Source organism: Falco cherrug, chromosome 12 (assembly GCF_023634085.1).
Source record: "Falco cherrug isolate bFalChe1 chromosome 12, bFalChe1.pri, whole genome shotgun sequence".
Taxonomy (NCBI): domain Eukaryota; kingdom Metazoa; phylum Chordata; class Aves; order Falconiformes; family Falconidae; genus Falco; species Falco cherrug.
In genome coordinates this window covers 11,719,399-11,737,611 of record NC_073708.1, presented here as the reverse complement: position 1 = coordinate 11,737,611, position 18,213 = coordinate 11,719,399, and the positions used below count along the sequence as shown (strand labels likewise).

The window sequence follows — 18,213 nt, the reverse complement described above, 5'->3', positions numbered from 1 at the left end:
ACCACCAACGTTTCACCTTCGAAATCTCATTAAGAAAGCCATGAAAATGCAAACAATGTTTAACAGAACAAATAAACCTCATCTCATGCCTTACAGTTAAAAAATTTGAGATCCAAAACCTAAGAGCCAGCATTTCTGCTGTAATGTGTTTTGACCAAAAGAAAAAGCCATCTCCCTAAAGAGCTTAGTGTTGCCACAGAAGGATATGTTAATTTTCCCAGCAAAGACAGTCTTTATGATCTCAATCACCTACAGACGATATAAGCTTTTCAGATTTATAGTTATATATGTTGGAATACACTCTTCTGACTTATTTTTCCATTACCAAACTATTCAGGTATCCATGCTTTTCAAAGGCATGCAGTAGCTGTGCATCTGATATTTATTCATAACACAACTACTGTGTCAGAATGAAAAACAGCAGAACAGGATCCTTTGTTAGCAAGCACCTCTCTAGCCCTGTCACCAATATGTTAAGTAAAAGGCCTCTAATGCATTTTGTAAACATTCCTCATTAACACACGTCTATTTCCTTCTTATGAAATACTCAAATGTAGTTTCCTGCTGCAAATCATTCACAGCAGGTTTCACTTTCTATTGAAATTAGACCAAAAAAAAAAAAGCAGTGAATGAAATTACAACCAATCTAACTACCAGAGCATTCTTCAGCGTAAACAAACCCTGAATTTTAAATACTTACAAGCAGCAATGACTGTCTTTAAAAATATGTTATTATTTGGCACTTTTCACCCAAGTACACTTCTGCTTTACACAGGAGAGCTACCAACTGTAAACAGCTGGCAGGTTCTCCCCCTTGTCTGCATGAAGAGGGGGACTCTACAGATTAAGCAGAAAAATCACAGACCAGCTTTCCACCAGCATACTAACATCTCCCAGGTTTGGCCCACGATGTCATTGGCACCTAGTGTTGGAGAATCCTTACACATGCTTGACTAACCTTTCACAAGAAATCCCAACACTGTCTAAGAGATGGTTTAAGCCACCATCTCCCTAGCTTGCAATTTGTGTGTCTCCGGTGCAGTTCAAGAGTGGCCCAAATCTCTCTGGTGGAGGTTTAGCACAGACACCCTTCAATAATATTTTAAACTCATTATATTCATACAAAAAGTCTAGGAGACACCTTCCAGGAAAAGAAGTTTAGCTATTTCAATTCATTACAAGGGAAAAATAAGGAGGAAGAAAACCTAACTTAGTATTACACTTTATCTAACTTTTTTATATTGGAATGGAGCAAAGAAAGTCACCAAATTTATTATTTTAAAGCAATGTATAGATAATGTATCAAGTTAATTGAATTGCTGTGGTCATCATTAATGCATGCAAAATTTGGCAAGCAGCACAGTGACTGGTAACTATTTCACATTGCTCACTTCTTAATATCCTTTTTGTTTGTTTCTGCTTCTTTGCCTCCTAATCTTTGATTTTTACCAAGATGCAGTCAGCTAAGATTCAAGCAAGCTGCAGGAAACACTAAGAAAAGTAGGTAATACTGCAAAAATGTGTTCTAGGTAATTCATAGTGTTGCTGGCGTCAGTCTCTTGCTCAGACAAAAGGCCAGACACAGGGGAACGACACCAAACATTAGGCAGAAGAGTTTACCAGTATCATAGTAATTAAGCTATGTTTGTTGTAATCAAAACTCTTCAGGGATACACCAGTAAGAAAGTGAATGCTTCCTTATGTAGACCCCACACAAAATAATGCCCCATTTTAAACTGGGTGCCCAGTTTATTGTTTTTGAATAAGCATCCAACTGTATCTTGAATATGACCTCATATGGCTTATTTCAAGACAAACTAATTTTTTTTAATCAAAAACCTTCTCAGATTCTCTTCTACAGACTTTACTAAGACCTCAATAAGACAAGTAGAACTGAAATATGTCAAATGGGTTGATTCAGATCCAAAACTAGAAAACACAGAGAAGAAAAAGAGGTAGAAACAAGTAAAACCAGGAAGAAGCATAAATGCCCAATAAACATAAGAAATGATAAGCCATATATTAAAAAGTTGAATTAATACTTTTACAGTAAACAGAGCATCAAACAGCAAATAACGAATATACGTTCCTCAATCCAAAGGCATGTGGTGACACTCATTTTTCAACAAGAATACTAGATCACTTTCCACATGCTAATTGATTTGAGACTCCTGAAGGACAGGATGCCTTCCAGAGGGACCTGGACAAGCTCAAGAAGTATCCCACATGAACCTCAGGAGGTTTAACAATGCCAGATTCAACGTCCCGCACCTGGCTTGGGGCAACCCCCAGTATCAGTACCAGCTGGGGGATGAAGGAATTGAGAGCCACCCTGCAGAGAAAGACTTGGGGGTACTGGTGGATGAAAAGCTGGGAATGAGTGAGCAATGTGCACCTGTAGCCCAGGCGGCCAACCATATCCTGGATGCATCAAAAGAAGCATGTCCAGCAGGTCAAGGGAGGTGATTCCGCCTCTCTGCTCTGCTCTGGTGAGACCCCACCTGGACTACTGAGGTCTGGAGCCCCCTGCACAGGAAAGACATGGACCTGTTGGAGCAGTCCAGAGGAGGGTCACAAAAATCATGAGGCGAGATGGCACCTTCTCCTGTAAGGACAGGCTGAGAGAGCTGGGGTTTCAGCCTGACGAAGAGAAGGCTCTTGGCAGACCTCACTGCAGCCTTTCAGTACTTAAAGGGGGCCTATAAGAAAGATGGGGACAAACTTTTAAGGAGGGCCTGTTGCAATATGACAAGGAATAACAGTTTTAAACTAAAAGAGGATAGATTTAGACTCGATGTAAGGAAAAATAATTTTACAATGAGGGTGGGGAAACACTGGAACAGGTTGCCTGGAGAGGTGGTAGATGCCCCGTCCCTGGAAACATTCAAGGTCAGGTTGGACGGGCTCTGAGCAATGTGATCTAGTGGAAGGTGGCCCTGCTCATTGCAGGGGGATTGGACTAGATGACCTTTAAAAGGTCCCTTCCAACACAAACCATTCTATGATTCTGACATGCGTCAGCACTAAAGCACCTTGTACAGCCTGCTGTCCCCTATTACCTACAAATCTGGAGATATTTATTATTTCCCATACAGCTGACAAGTACACAGGCTGTCCGTGACCTGCTTATATTTAAATAAGATAACCAAAGCTGCTCTGTCACTTCTTCTTTTACCGTCATCCAATAATAATAGTGGCTTATTCCTTCAGGTACAAGAGTAGCCAAGTGTTCAAAACAACCCGCCCATCGCTGTAAAAAGACTATACTTGAGTCCACATGGTTTAATGAAACATTAGATTTGAATATGACTGTTACAAGCAGACAGAAACTGTAGTCCAAACCACTCATTAATTCTCTCCCTAGAAATATTAATATAAATGCCAAACAGAGACAAAGCAAAGCCTGAACATGACTTGCACAAGTCAGTCTTTTCCCGTGCCAGAGCATACCATTACAGAAAATTAGTACATAAAGGAGGAACACAAATTTGGGTCTGAAATGAGGAGCACCTTAAAAACATACACTCTCATAAAACAAGCCCTGAGCTCAAAGCAAAGTCCAGTGTGACACTACCATGAAGTAATATTAATTAAATCAGAAAAACAACGAGGTACTTTGGGTAGTAATAAAAGTTAACGGTAAAACATTAATTGTTGCCACAGATGTTAATGTAACTTTGCTATAAGCCTTAAAGCTTATAGCTCTATGGACCGGAACAAGTCTTCCCTACCCAGATGGTGGGAAATTAGTTAGGAAACCAGGACAAACGACTACACTGAGCTTACCCAGTTCCTGGCTAGGGAAATAAGAGGCTGGTGTGCAATGGATGATCTTCCCCAGAGCTGAGACCATGCAGCAACACCAAATTCTCTTTCTTTCCTTCATCAGTCACTCTCAGTCCCAAAATATAAAATGGAATTAACAGGAATAAAAACAAAGGGGGGGGGGGGGGGGCGGGGGATGGGGGGGACACATGAACAAACAAAAAAAAAAACGGAAATGTCCTTTGTCACATGGCAGTGGCATATTTTTTTATGCAGAATCTAATACCTACAAGCAGACATGAGGAACAGGAACAGAAGGCAAAGGTCCCCCAACTCAAAAGAGGCAGAGGATCATTAAGTCAGTAAAAACAGTAAATCCTCTAGTTCTACAACTGTGTCCTACTTCAATCTCTGACTTGAATACTTAATTTGCGCCACTGATGACAAAAAAAGAAGTGCATTGGTCCAAAAATCAAGAACCATGCCTTTATAAATTCCATGGAAAAAAACCAATCTCGCACCTTAACGAGATGTGAAATTCAAACACAATTTGCAACAAGCTTTTTAGGCTGATGTCAAGCCCATTTCATGTGCTAACTGGAAATATCAAATGACCAACAGGCCCAGGCAACTGCAATAGCCATATACTATTTGCTTCTAAAGTCATTGTAATTATATGCCTATGTCATTTGAATTTCTAAATCCCAGAGCAGACAGACAGAAGAACAAGCATAGAACCCAGGCAGCAAGCAGGGGAATCTAGGTCAAAGCAGGAGAGGGATTGTCTTAGAAATTAACTTGAGTGCAAGCATAAGAGAGCATGGAGTAGCTTACACAAATGGTACTTTTAACTTCTCTCTTTCCCTCCCTCTTCCATCTATTCACTGTACTAAAGGAAAACTGTCATGCTCTTCCTCTTTGGAAGCCTCCAGGCTTTGCAAAAAAGGGGAACAACACAAACAAAACCCCATGTTTCCTGCCCTTCTTAAAGGTGAACAATTTCACTATCACAGAAAAAAAATATACACACAAAACTATTCAAAGTTCATATGGACTTCATCTGCAAGTCACTCATTTATTGCCTTCTGGTTTTATTTATAGCTTATGTTTATGTTACGTTGACCAACATTTGTAAATTCAGGGAGTTCTCAGTTTAGTCATCAGTTTCACAATCACCTTTTGGTTACTGAAATGCTTGTATTGCAAGTATTGCAGGGAATTAATTCCTTATTTAAAAACAAGGTTTAAAAATATTTCTATAGACAGACATGTGAGAAGACATAAGTCTTAAGCCCTGTTAAACCTACTCAAGCTCCAACTGTCCTCTTCCTCCAAAACTTCTTCCACCTCAAAGATAAATACATACTACCGGAATTCAACGCTATGAAGTTCAGTGCCTCCAGGATACACGAATCTGATACACCTAACAATTGGACACAATCATCTTAGCAATAGAGAAATGTGCTCAGAAACTCAGTTTGATTCTCTCATATTAGCAGTTTTTTATTAACCTTGACTTTCCAAATCTTCACCTTTGCTGAAAAACCCAACACAGCCTACATTATTTAAGGACTAAAAGTCTTCCGATACTTCCAAAACATCCAAAGCACACCCTGATTGAGAATTTTTCATTAGTGATCAAATACTTGTGGTACATTCAACACTTTGTGACATGGTCAAAACCAAGGATTATTACCATTTTCACCTACAGGAAGCAAACATAACTTGAAAAGTTATGACAAATCTTTAAGAAATTCACAAAGTTTCATTAGAAAAGAGCAGCATGGCGACAGTCCACTAGTATTCTGTCACAAGAACATTCAAGACCATAATCCTGAAATATTCAGGCTTAAATACACAAGCTCTTGTAGGAGCTGTAAGTTCATGCTAATGGTTTTAGATTTTTTGAAGCTATATGCCTAGCAATTTGTACAGACTCCTTGATGATGATTACTGCAACAACATAACAAAAAATGCCTTCCAACTACAAAGAGTGTAAATCATAGTTTTGGGCAAAGTGATGAGGTAGGTGAACAAGTGAGGTGAGTAATGGTATAGCTCAGCAAACACCTTTCTGAAAAGTCCTTGAAAATTCATAGAAATAGGTTGCCATAGTGTCACATTGGAAAGCGTTGCAAACGGTAGATAAATTTAGTGTATTTATCTGCAATAAGGGGAGGCTTTCAGGGAAGTTACTGAGTGTTTGATCTTTATGTAACTCTATACAAACACAAATAATATCTAACAAATAAGGTCATTCATATATGCCCAGCATTTCAACAATTTTGCAACAGGCTAGTGTTTTCGTTCTCATTTTGTCCAAAGCATTTCCATGGAGAAGGAAGCTGAAACCTGTCCATATCTTCTGTTTCTTCATTCTCCCACATTCACAGGTATGCCTTGAAGGAGTTCAAGCATCATTCATCCCAAAGCAGTCCATCTCACTGGAACACTGGCAAACATTAATATGCTACTTCTAAAAGCAATTGTACAGCTAGTTTCTTGAGCAAATGGCTAGGTTTTGGGGTTTTTTTTAATTCCTACCACTAAAAAAGCTCACAGAATGAAGATACAGAGCTCTGTTTCTAATGACAGTCTTGTTTTTACCATTTCATTTCTCTTTCTCCATTTTTAATGTCTTGGCATGATCCCCCAATGTTCTGCAGTTTTAACATGAATGTATTAGTGAAAGTGCTCATATTTTGGTCTATTACCTCACGCACATTAAATCCACCAAATAAAACATGAAACAACTGAGGTTAATTCAACTGCTTCAGTTTTACTGAAAATTGCCTAAACGTTTTTCCTCCTCCCTCTTCCTGGAAAAGTATATAAGTCTTTATAATAACTGTTGTTCTTTGTTGTGTTGATTTTGGTGTATCTCATGCACATCTGCGCAATCTTCCTGGAATCTGTTAAACCTGGGGGAAAACTAACACACCACGATCCTCAACTTCAGCGTGACTTTCTGCTGCATCATAGCCCAGATTTCCTTTGCACTAAGAGAAAGACCAAAATGATCACAAACTACATGACCTTAGTGTATGTACTCAATATTTTCACAGCAGTTGCTTGCTTTTACACAAACTAGCCTTCTAAGTGTCACTGGAGAGTTAGCTACACTAGACTTTATATGCTTTTAAACAATTAGATACTTGTTTGATTGGTAGCAGTTGATATTTGATCCCCTTGTTTGTTTTTTTAAAATCATGATTGAATATTGTATGTTACTTCTAGACATCTGTTACAGGATCCCTACTCGGGGGTCTATGGCTATGTTCATATTAGATTAGTTATGTTATAAAAAACACTCCGTGCTCAGTTATACATTGCTTAGAATATTTAAAAGCAGAGTACACAAAGCTCTTTTCCTGACAATATCTGGACACCATTTTCCCCCACAGCACCCCAAACACAACTCTCTGAGGCCAGGGAGCATCTACTGATATCAACGGGCACCGAAATTAGACCTCAGATTTCCATACATTTCTGCAACACATTAGTTGTAAACTTCTTTCAGAGAATAGGGACAGCAACAATTTTTTGCAGAGTACCAAACAGCAAAGACTGCTGTTTGAAGAGTGTGCAGGGCTGACAGAGCTGAAAGAACAAGTATCAACATTATTTGTTGATTCTGGCACACAGGTAGAAAGGAAGAACCTGACAACCCTGCGGTAATGAAAAATGACTCTCCAGCATGGAATTCATAATGAAAACACTGTCTGGCACCCCGTGTGCGTGGGAGGGCATTTCATGCTCCGTCAGGAACCCAATGCAGCAACAATAAAATTTACTGATAGAAAGGTGAATGAGTGGGGATGGTTGAATACCGCAGAACTCAAGGAAAATCAAGTTTTAAGTCATTTTAGAAAGCATGATTTAAAAACCTTCCTATCTCTATATAATGTAGTCCCTCTTCTTTCAAGCACAGTCAGTGTAAAAATAAGAAAATCTGTGCCATTATATCTGAAACAGAAGAAAATCCTGTAAAAGCTGATATTAATATTCATATACAACGTACACATTAAAAACATACTCACAGGGTTACTTGCTTCCCTGTTCTTTATTTACATGTCGCTATTCAGCCTCACCTCTGATTCCCATCCATGCCACATACACCCCTCTTTTTCTCTAATCACTGAGAGATCAAAGAGTCTCTGCAAACTGGAGCACAAAACGTATGAAAACTTGACTTGAACTATGTCAAACCATCTGAAAACAGCTCATTTACCCCCAGCTATTAAATGCAAGTTTCACCATTACTTTAAACATTTTGTAATCAGTATTTCACAAAGCTGTTAAAAGTCTTGTGACTATATAGGCAGTGTACAGCTGCAACTTGTACCATGTACAGGGTTTTGCTGTCATTTTCTTTAAGGAGTTCAAAAATATCAGAATATTTCAAAAAAATTGCCATTTCCATCACCAGGTCTCTCATCTGATTTTTCCCTTCAATCTTACTTCCTTGAAGGCACATTCTTCATTTACAGTTGACATGTTTCTGCTGTTCCCTCCACTAGCAGCTTAAATAGTCATTGAAATCTGTCATATTAAGCAGAACATTCCACTGTGAGACAAAAAATTCAATAACCATTTCTGTATAAATTCAACTGAAGCATTTAAAAGTACTGGACATATAAGGCTTATGGAGTCACCTTGGCTACAGTTTATTTACACCTCACCAGTAACAAGTACTTGCCAACTTCTGACATCACAAGACATCTTCCAGTACATTCAAATGTGTTAGAGGCTGAGATATTGCACACACTAATTCGATCACCTATTTGGTCAACAGTTTGGAAAACAGAGCATTTCTAAACCACATTATCCTTTTTGTTTGCATCTATACTCATCTTAATATCATTCATATTTTGTATGCATTTAAGGAGAGCAGTTCAAAGACTTCTTTTAGAAATGGCAGAATGACTTGGTTGTAGTGGCAGGAAAAATCTGTGGCACTGGTTTTGGCCATTTGCATATATACAAGTTCAGTTCAAGAAGGCTGGAGATTTAGGACTGTATTGGAGTTCTTATTCATAGGAAAAAAATAATAAAGAGAAAAGCTGAGAAGCAAAGAACAACTGGAAAAATACAAGCTTTTTTAATTCTCACACTGCTACAAGCAATCAGAATTTCCAAAGTAATAAGTAGGTTATCAGATATGTAATTGAAATCCCATGCACTTAACAGATACTCTGTTAACCATACAAACAATACACTTAAAACGACAGAAATAACTCAGCATAAGGTTAGCTATACATTTTAATACAGTTGTAATTTTCCCCTCTGCTTTCTTAATGGCCTCGAGTTCACCAACTGCTTTAGGAAGCCGATCACACACACTCACTTGCAGAAGTTAGTAAAATATACAGATCAAAATATACTATCTAAATACAGCATATTGCAACCTCCACTTGTGCGTGGCAAGCTTCCACAGAAGCACGCAATGGAAACAGCTGAACAGCAGAGCCACTACGCACCTAAAAAAAAGCGTGCTCGACACAGCTATTGCCAGGATTGCACGGGCTTGTTCAATTTAGCATCTCCACCTCTGCACAAGCAGCTGTTAGCACGCACATAGTTCCCCTTATTAAAGAATCCCACACACCAGTGTCTTTCAAATTTGTCACTGCATTTTTACCTGGTAACTTTCCAAGAAAGGTGACAAAGGGCATAAAGATGCCAAGACTAGAGAAACCAGTGATTGTAAGCAGTATTGCCATCACTAAAACTGAAATACCAAATGCCAGTACCAGGAATAATTAGTCTATTCGTGCTATACTGTGGTAACAAACATAGTAAAAAAGATCCATGTATCTGCATCCAATTTTACTTTGGGAAGAGAAATACTAAATATGATGGATGGGGAGGTGGGGGGTGTTAACCGATTATTCTACTTATATAAATTCATATTCTAAAATAACTGTAATTTTAACGGAATGTAAAGAGTGCCAGAAACATACTTGTTGGGTTACATTCAGCCTTAATTTAGAACTTGTTTACTGGGTACTCAATGATGCAGCAATAACAATTTGCACTGCAAAATACTTCTTCAAAACTGGACTGTATTAAAAAAACAGGCTGGCTATGTTTATGTGACACAAAATATGAAAACCTCAGCAATTAAGCCAAACATACAATATTAAAAAAATTCTGTGTGTTAGGCATAGGTATTAAAGATTTGAAGCAAGCATACCCCGTTTATTAAATAAGACATTGCTAACATATTAAAAAAAAACACCAACAATTTTAATTCCTCTTCTACTTGCACAATCAAAAAGAAATTTCATTTTTAATAAAAAACAGACTAAACTTGTAAAAGAAAAACATATTTCACAAAAGCTTTGCCTTAAATATGATTTATGAGGACATAAGATGTTCAGCATAATTAAAGGGTAAGTGGAATTACCAGGTTTATCTAAGTTATACTCAAAGCACTTTAAACCAGACAAAAGATTCAGAATAATAATTAGATATTTTGGTCAACAGTAATCACTGAACCATTTCAAATTCTCAGTCGTGTTGCAGCCCTGTTTCACTTGCACACTCTTACATTACCTCTGTGTCTACTTACAAAAAGAGAAGTGGATAAAGTTAGGTATTAAAATTATGATGTCTTTTAAAAAAAGGAATAATGCTTGAAATATACTACATTTGCATAAATAACTGGTTTTGGTGCTACTTCAGGTAATTTTTAGACCTTTTCCTGTGAAATCAGGGTAATGGTACCCTATGACTCAAAAGCAGAAACTGAAGTTGAACTGAACATATGCTGGCAATGACAGATCAAACAGATATGTAGGAGGTTGTGAACAATAGACTGGAAAAAGCTTTTACATATAGAATAACTAATCATAGACTTACAGAATATACTTCAGGCTGTGTAAATCAGAATAGTCACACTAACCCACCCTAGCTTCCCTGAGCTTTACAGGAGGTTAGAAAAAACAACAGATTTAAAAAATAATTGACAAAAATTTACAAGGGCAGATTCATGGGTGAATTTCAAGTACTCTAGACTAAAGAAACATGCTCTGTGTCATGTTACCATGTATAGGCCCAGGGTTTCCAATTCCAGACTATTTATGTCAAAAGTGATTTCACCAGACAGCACTCACACAGTTTGTCATCTTCACACATTTCATTTACCTTTAATTCAGTAACTTTCAATCCTTTTTTTTTTTTTTTTTTTTTTTTTAATTTATGTATGCTTCTCACACTTTCAGAACTCTCCTACCAGGATTTTTCTCTGCCCTTTATTAACCCTTCCAGTGTACATCTAATTCTTCTGCTTTCTTAATTCTTTCCCACTGTTTTTTCACTAATGAATGCTCATCAGTCAGTCACAACTTCTACAGCACATCTACCATAAAAGTCCTCTATACTCAAGCAGCAGAACACAGGTGTTACTCAGGATACAAATAAAAGGATCCTTACCTTTCCAAAATCTCTCACATCAAACAAATCAAATGCTTCAAAAAGTTCACTTTTCTTCATCCCAAATATTTCACAACATGCCGAAAGAAATGTCCTTATATTCTTCAAGCAAAGAAACTAGAGGAAAGAAAACAAAAATACTAAGCATCAGGTGTGTCAATTAGCAAGTTGTGTGTTCACTTTGGTCACAAATACATTACAAAGTTCACCAATACAGTTTTTTGTAAGTAAACACTTCCACTATGCTGTGATCTTCCATGGGTTCTAATACAGCCGTAAAAGTTCCCTTCAGACTCAAAAGGATTAACCATATTCTGAGCAGACACTTTGTGAACAGACTATTTTCTCTCTTTTTATGCAAACAAGAGAAATGACAATACCCTACTAGATACAGTCTACATACACACTTACTTTTCAGTTCTCTACAGACATGATAGAGCAAAACAAAGTTACCTTAATAAAATTATATTAACAATGAGAAAGTTATTCTTCATGCATACATTGTCTTCAGCTGTTAAAATCAAAGTCTAGGTTTAATGTTTAATGAACACATGTGCACTGTTCTAACACACTAAAGACATTATGAATACATATTCTCCATCAGGAACACAGGAGCAGACGAAAATTGCAATTGAGAAGTCATTTACAATTCATCTAGTGGAGACTTAAGATCTTCAAACCACCTTGATTTCTGTACTCAATCAGTCTATTTCCCTTGAAGTTACCCACATGCATCAATGATCATCTGAGCCTGGAAAAGAATAGAGCTTCTGCCACAATGCTGTCCTTATAAGGCTTTTAATGCATTCTCCTGTAGACTACTTTTTTGTAAGACCTTACTAGTACAAAAGACATCTATCCATAGCACTGCAGTAACTAAAGAGGGATATCTAAAAAGTGCAATGTCCATTCTTGATAATAATTAGCACCATAAGGTACTAATACCTTACGAGGACATTAGCTCCATAAAGATGCTGTTGTGGAGCATTATGAACCACTATGCAGTATGGTTCAAAAGAAAATACGGTATCTTTAAGCAACAGTATTTCAAATGACCCAGAACTGTGCTCTGAACATGCATTTTAAAAGCACTGATACAGCAACTCCATATTAAAACTGAGTTCTTAGAGTTCTCCATGTTGTAGTGGATTCATAAGAATGAGGATCATTTACACTAGGACAGATGACAAAATTTCTATGTTCCAGCTTAATGTTGTTTATAAAAGCAGCGTGTTTTTATATTAATACTGAGTATCACAGCCATACCTTTCCTGAGTGCAAAGTAATAAATACCCAAACTGCTCACTCAGGTAAAGTATCTCCCTGCTATACCTTCAGCATGAGACAACAAAACACCAGTGCAGCAGGGAGCCCTACTTCATATCTGACACAGAACTAACCAGCTAGACACAGAAAAGGCAGAGCACCTGGTAGGTCAGATTTACAAGGTTACATGTGTGAGAGCACCAATTCAACAAAAGAAGCTTCAAGAGCTGACAACTCTAGTAAATAGTTTGGGACATCAAGACAACAGCCAACAAACTCATTGCAAAACATCACAAAAGCAAACCCTGCGGAAGCCGAAGCTTCCAGGAAGGCATCTACGACCAACTGCCACATCAACTGTAAGATGCCACCGATGTACCAGGTGGAGCTGTAGCCTCCACCCTTCCTTCCCCTCCACACAGCCCTGTCTGCACGTGCTCCCAGCTCACATGGGGCAGCCACTGCTGGACTATGTACTGGGCTGCTCAAGGACAAGACGGCATTGATGCCAGACTGCTTTTGTGCCTAGTGAAATTTGAAAATGAGCCTAGCTTGCTTAGTCAATACCACAAGCTTCTCTGATTTTGCAAACATTATAGTTTGCAAGTCAAAATTACATGGTTAGAAGACTAAAAGGCATAAAATCTATGTGCTTCTTCCACCAAGATGCTGCCAGGAAGAACCAGAAGATGAACTGGTTTGGAAGTCCACAGCTTTAAAAACAAGATGGCACATACAAAAGGATTACTGTTTTCTGATATATTTTTCCTCCCGAGTTTTTTATTATTTTTCTTAAAAGCCTCAAAAGCCTCTAGGTTTGTCCAATGTAGAATACTGATCAACTTGAATACAGATTTACTTTCTTACACTGAAATTCTTACAACCACTGACATTTTTTTTCGTCCCTGGAAAATTATGCTGCCTTTTTAAAACCTAAGTTTGGAATTTAGATTAGTTAGTGCTGAAGTCTGCCAGCGCCAAGAAAGCTTACAGCTGCATTAAGTTGTTTGCCTCTAAAAACAGAAAGAAGTTAGGGAGCTATCACAGCCTAAAATCTGGCTTAGATTTGCTTGAGAGTCTTCTAGCGAGTTGCATTTAACTACTTAGTATAGCTAAAAGAACCATTTAATGTATCAGTAGTTATGCACAAAATGCCCTTCCCATTCTGCAAAATTTCTCTGATTACTCTTAACAGAGGTCTCCTACAATAAAAAATAAAGCTGTCAGCATTTTTTCAACAAGATTTAGCAGTTACTTCAAATCTGGAGGGAATTTTGTGACATCAGTCTTTTCTGTTTAAATTACCATTACTGTGAATTATATGCAAATAGATGGGAGAGTGTATTACAAGAAATTAAGTTTCTTTTAGCCCACACGTTTAAAAGGAAATGTTAAAGTACCTACATGGTAAGTAATAAATTCTTTGGAATATTCTAACATAGAGACCAAACAACAATCTAACCACTCACCTCCACATTTTTTATTTTTTTTTTTTAAATACTCACTGATTCATTATGGTAAAGTGCAGTTAACGTGCATCACATGTTAAACAGGCTTGACAGAATTATAATCTAATAATCAATAACCATATGACAACACAAAAGTTACATTTCTTGTAGGCTCTAGAAACCACAGACTAAGCATTTGTCAAATCCACCTGCACTTGAGATGGGACATCATCAGTGAGTAAGCACCAAACAGTGCCTTTAGCAGAACAGGCCTCCTGACAAACAGTCTGACCCCCCTGCTCGTTCAAAGATGTAGAGAGTTCGGTTGGGCATTTCATGATTCAGTATCCATCGATTTTCTCTTAAGTGAAAACAAAAGGCTTATTACTAAACTATTAAGCTAACCACAGTAGCTACAAGGATAAAACAAAAAATGTGTTCATATTTATACGCACTCATTTTGCAATAAAATGTATGAGGAAAAACTTTAAAAAAAAGAACCGCATTATATGCTGTTCGTATTTTGGAAATGCTATTTGTTTATATTACCCAGAAAACTTTCAGAAATATTTCCAAAACTTTATATTGCAATCATCTAAAGAAACAATTTTCCTCAATGAAAACAAAGATTTTTATCTCTGTAGTTATTGTATGAAGAAGTACAAATTAGTAAAAGAAACCTCCAAATTAAAAAAGAGCATATACCTAAAACTAGGAAGTTCTATAAAAGGCAACCCTCCTCACTGGCAGTAAGAAAAAGGCACCATCAGTCTGCAGTCTCTCATTAGTAAGTACAGTCCTCAGGATATTTGGAAACCTACTAAATTATTGTGTTTCTTTTTCAAAGAAAAACATTATACTTTGGCACACCACAAGGGAGACCATTAAAGGCATAAAGAGCAGTTGGGTACCCAGTTCTCTTAGAGATGCAAGGAGAGCTAGACATTTCTCACTTGGTCTGATCTCAAAAAGTCTCCTCCACAGAAAATATCTTTCAGTACAAGAACCAGTTTCTCTTCATTAAAAGATAATATAACTTTAAAATGTACTCTTGAAAAAGTAAATGCTGCCCTTTTTTTTTTTTTTTTTTTTGTTAACTGCATGGCTGTATTAGGAGACAGCAGTCCAGAATTTTCAATACACATATCAGTAAAAATATTGCAGTAGGGTAGTGTAAGACATGAGTCTGAAAAAAAGTTTACACTCGTAGAAAATAGGGCTTGTACCTCGCTCATCTCCAGGTATACCATGAGAGGAGAGCACACACAGCACCCAGACAGAGACTGACAAAAATCACAACCCGCTGGGATTCAAAATCCCAACGCCTATTTTCAATATTAACGTCTATAGATTACCACTTCTGAAGCACCCTAATATTTCTGAAGCACCCTAATATTTCACAGCTTTACACTAAGCTGTTACACTACTACAAACCAATTTAATGTCATTGTCAGAGCTGCTGAAATGGTACAACTCTTGTCATAAACCGCTGTGCTTTTATGGAACAGATTAGAGTTTTAGTGCCCTCTGGTCCGTTCTGCGCTGACTTTAATTTTGTAAGAGGCACAAACACAGCATTGACTGAAATGAAAAGTGAGTTTGGGGGAAAAAAAATCTACCACCTAAAAAAGCAGGTATGGTTTATATAATTGGTACTGCATTTGTCTGAGCTTAAATTGGAACAGAGTGGGCAAACCAAAGTACACTAAGTTCCATTGAAAAAGCATGCTGCTTTCCACCATAACATTTGCTACTTCAGACACAAAGAAACATTTATTTGAGGCTTTTTAAACACAGTGCATGGTTATGTGTGCTGACAGAAATGTGTAGAAATATTTTACAAAAGGGTACTGAATAGAAATGACTGATTAGACACAAAAAGCACAGGCAGGACTATAACTGCCCACAGGGAAGAGGGATTTAACTAACCAGGCCTCTAATGAAGTGAAAGATGAAATGCAAAAAGAAAAAAAAAAACCAAAACTCAATTTCATATATCCTCTATTCATACTATCTTATGAAATACATTTCAGCACTGAAGTACTTCAATGGAATAAAGTTCTATTTGATACAGACCATAATATTCAGTATCTAGATTTATCTTTTGTACTAAAAGCACTCCTAAGGGTGTTAAGAGACCCACACAAAGAGCTCTGAAGATCAAATTTTGCCATGAGACATTTATATGAAATTCTAACAGAGCAACATCAGTCAGGCAAGTGAAAGCTGAAAGGCTAAGAAATGATGAGTACTAAGGAAACACAAAGTTCTAATCCACATTCAGCTTTCTTCTTTTATTTTAATTACCAATAGTGGGGAAAAAAACAGCTATTTCTATTTATTTCAACTTCCACCTCCTTTTCATTATAGTGATTTAGTCACAAGCAAGGAAGGAAGCTTGGGTAGCTCATGGTTCTCCTAATATTTGTATCTGGATGAACAGACGTGCATAGGGCATTTAGGACAAACTAGAGAACATACTGAAGCCCAAGCATCTGAGACAGTCTGAATAGGCTATAAAGGGGTATTAAAAACAATAGATCACTGTCACTATGTCAGGGAAGGTTGTCTTTTTCCAGTGTGATTCACTTTTGCTGACATTGCATACCCATTCCTTCATCACCACAGTTTCCAGGCTTTTTTGCATGTCACATTCATGGCCCTGCGTAGATTTCAGGGGGTTCCCAATAACTGCACAAGAACTGAGGCCAGTCACTCCTAGCCACCATCATGTAGAAGCTATGATAAAAGAGTAAAAACATAGAAAAAGAAGGACTCTATTTAGCCAACTGTCCACTAAGTCCGCTTTGCCTCCTGTGGGAGAAATAAGGCATGTCAATTAGGCAAAGTCCAGAAACTTTCTCCTCCTCTTCCTCCTCCAAATGGCACCACTTTATAAACTACACAACTGGAGCTATTCACCTTTGTCTAGTCTTTAAAGTCTTATAGGCATAAAAAAAATGGTGAGATTTTATGTAACTGCAAGCATTTTATGACAAAAATAGTTGAGCAAAAGCCAGACATTCGAAATAAGTATATAAAAGTAAGTAATCAAATGAGCAAATTTTGCTTCAATTCACACATCTCAGAAGGCACAATCACTTTCTTTTTTTAATTTGTGAAATACTGATATTACATGCAAGGAGGTGCATACAGGGTTGTGAAGATAGATTTTTCTATTAGTCATTTATGGTCTTAGAAAAGCAGAATTACACAAGAACTGGAGGCAGAAGAATAGAAGAGGAACAGATCGTTGCCGTAACACTTATGTGCGCTTCCTACACCTCAGTACTTACTGCAAAACATGGGCTTCTGACCTCTCCTGCCCATTTCTGGGAGGCTGATGAGAACAGATTAGTTGGGAATATCTTGATTTGATTTCCACTCTGTTCCTGAGAATATACGTAAAAAGGAAAATAATGCAGTAATACCTCTTAAGCATGAGGAGAAATGCGACAATTGTTATAATGGATTTAACTGGTAGAATTGCTTTTCTACATTCTGTCACCAAGATTGATATGTGCAAGTTGTTTCAGTGAAAGAAAGCACAGAAACAGAAGAACTTGTCTCCTCAAAGTTTCCTTCAAAGAGTTGGTTAATGCCCTGAAGGTTACAGATTTTTCCCTTCTTGCTTGTTTCAGTATTTGTTGTAACTGTGTTGACAGGAGTAACCTAAATTCCATACTAACACTGTTGAAATCCTACTAAGTCCAAATCTGAGAGAGAGATCCCAAAACTCCGTCTTGTGACCAAACAGCACCTTCTAGCCACAAAGTCAAGATACTGTGACCATAATGAAGCTATGAAGCAGCAAGACAAAAATTGTACCTTGAACCTATGTACATAAAAAAGCAACAGTAACTAGAAATACATGCCCAAGGGTTTCATCAGCTCCTACATAATGTGTGCACACAAGAAACATTTCCTTCCTTTACATTTTTTCAGCCACATCCAATAGGAGATGGAAGAAAATCAGGTACTTTCAGAAACAGCTGCTCATATCAAGGGCTTCTTTCCATAGGCCAGCCTGGATGGTTCCCCGACACATGCCATCTTTGCCAGACTAATCCCAAAAGCAGAGTTATGAGATAAGAGCATGTTATACTGCTATTAGATGACACTTTTTTTTTTCTTTTTTTTTTTTTTAATGTACCTAAGTTCATTAACAACAGATTACTAGGTACTCAGACAAAGCAAAGGCCCACTGTAGTACTGGCAGAATTCTACATTCAGGGTTAACAATTCAACACAGAAATCATTCCTGGCTCCTTCACAGATTTCAGCAGCCAAAGCAGAT

General features: G+C 37.5%; 1 protein-coding gene across 2 annotated transcripts in view; it reads right to left on the bottom strand.

Annotated features, from left to right (window-relative positions):
- Positions 1-18,213, bottom strand: part of VAV3 (vav guanine nucleotide exchange factor 3) — a 171,316-nt gene that overhangs the window by 127,747 nt on the left and 25,356 nt on the right. For both annotated transcript variants that reach the window (XM_055724411.1, XM_055724412.1), the window contains exon 2: positions 11,203-11,319. In XM_055724411.1, coding sequence (XP_055580386.1) covers positions 11,203-11,319 — 117 coding nt within the window. The remainder of the gene's footprint in view (positions 1-11,202; positions 11,320-18,213) is intronic.